At 40.9% G+C, this 6785-nt stretch overlaps 1 protein-coding gene across 1 annotated transcript in view; it reads left to right on the top strand.

The window, feature by feature from the left end:
* Nucleotides 1-1924: 1924 nt before the first annotated feature.
* Nucleotides 1925-6785, top strand: part of CPA3 (carboxypeptidase A3) — a gene marked incomplete at both ends in the record, with an annotated part of 30056 nt that continues 25195 nt past the window's right edge. The window contains 3 exon segments of the mRNA XM_082839283.1: nt 1925-1937; nt 1940-2163; nt 4920-5044. Of these exon segments, the coding sequence (XP_082695409.1) occupies nt 1925-1937; nt 1940-2163; nt 4920-5044 (362 nt within the window).

Genomic DNA, 6785 nt, shown 5'->3' with positions numbered 1-6785 from the left:
ATAAAATTCCAAAAAGCAAAACTATAACATAAAATTGTTTTTTCTTTAAGCAGTCCACATTAAAACAAATACAGAGAGAGATTTTGGCCTTACAGGACACAGCTACCACTTTAAACTACCACATGATACATGCTGATACTCATCAGTTCTGCAGCCTGACAGTGGCCAGCAAGTGTGTTTACAGAACTTGACAATTGTATTAACTGCTTAGAGGACACAGGCATGTTTTTTGTACCTACCATCCACCAAGTCCCTTACATATGCATCTCATTTAGCCCTCACAGCCACTTGTTAGAGTCCCATGCGCATCCCTATTTTACAGATGAGGAAACCAAGGCCTGGAATGACTAGGCAGCCTGCTCAAGGTAAAGTAGCTAGTGTCTGGGAGCCACCCTGAGGTTACGTTTGTCTAACTCCAAAGTCAAGTTCTTCCTTTTCCTCTGTACTCCTGCCAAGCGCCCCCTTATAATCAACAGAGCGAGAATTTGCCTTGGGATTTTCTAGTGCTGATAAGCTTGTCCAATGTCAAGAACATGAAGGAATTTGTAAACCCCTCCACTTCCTTACCTACAGGGTTGCAGCAAGGGAACCCTCTTGGGGGACCCGTCACATTGCACATCTATCAGGTGGAGAGGAATGAAGCTATTGCTGCTATGCATATAACAGGGGCATCTCCCCAACAGCATTATTTTGATAATAAAAATATACAACTATGACTCTGAGAAGTTTCATGTATGACCATCTATACATGAAGAGATAGTTTTAAAGGAAATTCTAATAAGTTATCTGATTAAATTCACTCAGTATATTAGGTTACCTACAATTCTGGGTAAAAGTGTTGCCTTCTCCCAAATAATCCATAATTAACCGAGTTTTGTTCAAGATTAAAGACCTCCCCCCAAGACACTGTTTAAAATGGTTTATAAATGACTTTCAGTAATTCAACTTTCAAAAAGCATTTATTGGGCACCTACAGCATCTAGACCCTGAAGAGAGCAGCCCATGAACAAACATTTGAGCAACCATATTATCTTGCCCACTAAATGTCCGCACGTTGCTTTACGAATAGGGGTTCCCCCTGAGGACAGAGGGAGGGAAAGGGGAAAGGAGTGGGGATGTGGGTAATTTAGCCATTTCTGTAATGTTTACTTCTTTACCAAGAGAGGTACCGAGGAACGATGGCAAAAGTATAAAATCTAGACAGTGAACATATCAATGTTTCCCAGATTACTTACAGTACTTTTAGTATATTCAAAATAATTTGTAATCAAGAGTTCTTATTTTAACAATTTACAACGTAGCTTCAAAAACATCTGTTTTAGAGGGGTGGGAGAGGGAGGGGGGTGGGAGGGAGACGCAAGAGGGAAGAGATATGGGGATATATGTATACATATAGCTGATTCACTTTGTTATAAAGCAGAAACTAACACACCATTGTAAAGCAATTATACTCCAATAAAGATGTTAAAAAAAAAAAGTTTTGCTATTTAGGACCACCCATCAGGGTTCTGTGGCCAGATACCCAAATTCACCTCGGGTTCCAAGTGCAAATTTAAACTGATTCCTTCCATCCTTCAATTCAAGCATATGGTAGAGTAGTATTTTAGAACAAAGAACTGGGTTCAAATCTCATCATACTAGCTCTGCTTCCTTGGGCAAGTTATTTGCTAAACAAGGAATTTCCTCTCATCTCATCTGTAAAATGGGTATTCCCAACTGTAAAAGGTATATTAGCATGGAATTCACCTGTCACCAAATGGGCATTTAGTATTAGTGTTGCCACCCTACTCCCCTCCCCAACTAGAAAATATGGTGGGGGGGGGCATTTTGTCCACCAGAACCCTAAGAGGAAATGAGTTGTTCCTCCAGATAAGAGCTGAGGCATAAAACTGGCAGAGGGGCTTGGGACAGACAAAGAAGAACCATGAGGTTCATCCTGCCTCTGGTTTGACCGCTATCACCCTTGCAATTGCTCCTGTCCGCTTTGACAGGAGAATCTTGCCGCCCTGTGTTCCAGACTCCATGTGGGAAGAGGATTATGAAACGCTTCTTCACAGTTTACATGTTTCATCTTTTGTATTCTTAAAGGGAGAAGGTGTTACATGTGAAGCCCAGGATGAAAAACAAGCAAACATCATAAAGGACTTGGCCAAAACCAACCAGGTAAAGCAAATAGAGGGGTTTTTTAAATCTTTTCTTTCTGTTCCCTAAAACCTGCTTCTTTTGTCTTTTATTTTCAATGCCCACGGAGCTACCAAAGACAAAGATAGGGGGAAGGGACAGGAGCTACTTGGATAATTGAGCCAGTTGCCAGTACTTCCCTTTGTTTTTACTTATTTTTCCCCAAATTACCACTTCTGTTTTCCCACCCAAAAGCTTTGCAAACAACAGCTTTTTCTAGGTGAAAGTGTGAAATAGGGAGATGTTCCTGACACCTTTATCACGGCCTCTTCTCCCTCCCTGCTGATAGCGCCTTGCCTGCTCCATTCTCCTCACTCCCACACTGATCTGTACCAGTGGCATAATGTTTGTCAAAATTATGATAACATCAAGGTACTGGTTACCTGATAACAGCAATGCACTGGTTGATAATATCAAGATGTGACCCTTTCCAAGAGCAGGTCCATGGTGAAAGAAAACTCTTAAAGTTAGGTCAGTCTTTTAAAATCCAGTGGGCTAAAGTTATCATTTTCTCAGTTATTCAGCTGCTCCTATGCACAAGACACACTGTGCCAGCCACCTTACATACATCGTTTCAAATTCTCCATCAGCCTTTCAATGTCAGTGTCAAAATGTAACTTGTTGAAAACAATAACTTAAGTTCAAAGACAGTAAATTAAATGACCAAGATGACATAGCAAATTTAAAGCCAGAATGGAATCTGAGATCTAGTCAGATACCCCCTTATCTCCACATCAAATCAATCAAAAGTTCTGCCTGTACTCATTCCCAAATGGTTTTCAAATCCATACTCTCCTCTTCCTTCCTCTGTCCCTGCCAAATTCACGCCTGCCCTACCTTTTACAGGGACAATTTCAATAGACAATTACAGTTTGTCTCGTGTTCAGGGGTCTAGCCCTGCCTCCCACAAAGCCAAGTCCGCACGGCACCCTGCTTGCTCTCTCTAAAGCCGGACAACTGCATTCCTCCACTTGACGCTTTTTAGTGAGAGGCAGCCTCGTCTGGAAAGAGCATGGTCTTCAGAGGTTCAAACCCCAGCTCTACCCTAGCTCTGTGTCCTTATACAAGTTACTTAAGCTCTCTGGGACTCAACTGCCTCCTCTGTAAAGTGGGGATAACAGTCACACCTACTTTCTAACGTTGTTGTAAAGACTAAATGAGCTAATATTTGGGTAATGCTCAGAAGTGGGCCTGGCCGTAATAAGCACCATAGAAGCATCTTCTGTTGGGATCAGGGTGCTGTTCCAAGCACTTCATAATCTCCAACCTCTGCACTCCACCCTCTTTCTCACCCTTCAAGCACCATAAACACCAAAAACTCGCCCACTTTGGCCCTACACACCTTTTCTCAGGAGGAATGCACTTCCCTCTTTACTTGGCTCACTGCTATCTATTCTTCAAGACCCAGCTCAGGCAGCACCTCCTGGAGGAAGTCCTTCTCTGTTCATCAACTCTCATGACCCAGTTCGGGTTGCCTGTCGTGCTCCTAGAACACTTGGTGCTTGCCCCTGGCATTGGTCAGCATGTTGGAAGTGCATACATGGCTCTGTCTCCCACACTGAACTTCTTGCTTCTCTTGTATTAACCTCTACAACCCTGGCACCCAGCTCTGGGCCTGGTGCTTAGTAAATGCTCATGGTGGTTCACGGAGCCCTAACTCTTGTACTACATTACCCTGTTGGAACAGAGAGATTGCTATTGTGATTAGATGGCCCTACCTTTACATCACACGTTACATCTCTCACATGTCTAATGCAGGCTGTAGCTTCCTGATCCAAATAAGCCAATAAATATTGGTTGGTTCACTGCAGCCCCCTATTGGCACATAACTGATTGACCTAGAGGTAGAGAGGAAGTCAATCACAAAACAGCCAGGTAGATTTAGACACGCCCGCAAGCTTGGCATGATGGGTAGAAAGTGAGCACTTTCTCTACATTTCCAAGGTTGGGAAATTATACTTCGTTGGGTTTCACAATTGAGTATGATTTTGAAGAACACGAATTGGAATCTTCTTAAATTACTTTAATCTGAATGCTATCTTTATAGTCCCATTCACCAAATTTCTGAAAGTCTCAGCTAGAGGAAGATGAAGAGAAGGGAATCAGGAGTTGCTAGATGCCTGCATGGCCCACATGTCACAGCTGTTTCACAATCTTCACAACACTCCCAATGGAGGACTGTTAGCCCCTTTTTTAGGGGCGAGGACTGAAACTCAAAGAGTTTTAGTAATTTGCCCAAGGACATAGTGCTAGAAAAATGACATGGCTAGAGATTATGCTTTCATTGGACACAAACTTTCCAGGAATTCCAGAGTTTATTGGGACATGTGGTTCTGAGGCCTGACTCAGGAGCAGGGGCAGGGGAGGGTGATGCCATATATTAGTCCACATTCCCAATTAGAGACAGATGCTGTGGCTAAATCAATTGTGAAACAACGCCAACTGGCCCCAAGATGGTAGAAGCAAACGGATTACCCAAAAGCTGCTCATTCTTTTTGCAACTGTATACACTATGTCCTAAAAAAGTGATCAGTACAATAGTTTTTTTCCCACTCCCTAATATTCAACAATTCTTAAATACATTTGCAAAAATCTCATAGGTTTATTAAGAGTCCATACTTCAGTCACATTGAACCTCAAATTCCTTTCATTGTGTATGACACATAGTCATTTCTCAATAAGTATGTGTCGGGTGAGCAAATAAACAACTGCGACTAACACTGAACTCATCTGCACAGCTTGACTTCTGGTATTCAGACATCACCCACCATGTAGCTGCTAACATGACAGTGGATTTCCGAATTAGTGAAAAGGAATTCCAGTCCATTCAGGCTGCCTTCGATCAAAATAGAATGCACTATGAGTAAGTCCTATGCAAATATTCAAATGTGCTAGAGACTCAAAGTCTTGGAGTCTTGAAATTGAAAGGCAAGTGTAATTTTTAAATTGGGTGCCCCAAAATGAAAGCTCTATCTATGAGATAAAATTTATAGTTACTTCCAAACAGACTAGGGAGGCCTGCTTATAAAAGTGATGAGCTCAAAGTTGGCCACTCAACTTCTATCTTATGTTTGCTATGATCTGCAAGAACGACAATTACGATATCTGCCATCTCTAAAACTCAGCCCCTGGTAACGACAGAGTGCACGTGATCAGGCATGGACGGTTTGGTCACACTCGTCACCCCTGCCGGGTAATCAACCCAGAGCTCAGCACTACTAATGACTACCAGCACCACATTCTTGTATTTGAATTCTCCTGATACATAAAAGGAGACCCTAACAATGTTCATCCTTGAGTCAGAGATGTAGGAATGTAAAATACATAATAAATAAATAATTCTTTATGCAAGAAATTCTTCCCCAGAGAAAGCAAAAACAATGCAGTAAAATAAGACAAATCTAAGAGGAGAGAATTCTCGAATGGCCAAAGATGCAGAAATGAGTCGCTGTGGTCCCACAGAGAAATAAAAGGAAATTGGAACTTAGCACTAACCATGGGTCATGCAGTCTAGGCCCTGGGGCAACAAATAAGAAGGGAGCCCAGAGATGAATATCACAAATCAATATACAGTATAGAAAACAAAATGCCTTTTTATACTTTAAAGTATTTAGCAATTTGATGTACTGAGGGATCCTGTACTCCCCCAGCCCTTGTCATTCCAGTAGTCCCCTTTATTAAGAACCCCACCACTCAAAACTGCTAAACACCAGTTCTTTCCTTTTGACTTGCTATTTCATGCCTCTGCTACCTAACTTAGTGCTGTAACTCAAAAGGCCTTCTACTTCTGGCTCAGACAAAGATCCTATAATGTCATATGACAGAGCAGGATTTACTGCAGCTCATCATGACTTCATTGTATTTATTATATTGCTTCAATAGTCCTAGTAAATATAAATACTACTGAAATGAAGGAAACACATACATAGACAAGTAAACAAAAAATATTCCTGTCTGCGGCTTAATGGCTTAAAGTCACAGGCTATTATGTGTGATTGTTTTTATCACTGTCTTTGTTTTTGTTGTTGTTTCAAGAGGGCTGTAAAACAAATGTAGAAGTTAATATATGGGGAGAACATATTCAAAATTAATTTATACCAGCATTTAAACCTTTTAAATTAATATACTGATATATGTTTTTCTATGATTTTATAAATTGTACCATTAAAACTAGAAGTAGACAGTTTATAAATATACCTTCAAATCACAGAAATTAGTAGTGTGTTATGGACTGTATGCGTTTGCTAAGGTCGATATGACGTCTTGTTTCTTTCATCTAAAAGAAATCACCCCTCTACCCTATATACTCCCTGGTGACCGTGTCTCTTGAATCACTTCACAGCCAGACTTCTCAAATGTGTGCCTCAATTATTACAATCTTCACTTTACTTCATTAATATAAACCTGATCCAGATTCCTATGATCAACTAATTCTTACAAAGTATCTAGCCCAAGCTAAAATATATTTTAGTTGGCAAACTGTATAATTTGGTTTGAACAGCAGGGTAAAAATGAAGCAGTATGTTTCCTTAATATCCTGGTAATGTAGACAAGCAGCTAGTTGCTCAACACTGAGTGTCCACAGTGGAATAAATCACTGTCAC

The sequence above is a fragment of the Leucopleurus acutus genome (assembly GCF_964270905.1).
Source record: "Leucopleurus acutus genome assembly, chromosome: 5".
In the NCBI taxonomy this organism is placed as follows: domain Eukaryota; kingdom Metazoa; phylum Chordata; class Mammalia; order Artiodactyla; family Delphinidae; genus Leucopleurus; species Leucopleurus acutus.
Note: the sequence above shows the minus strand (reverse complement) of the source record. Positions and strands in the feature narration are given on the sequence as shown.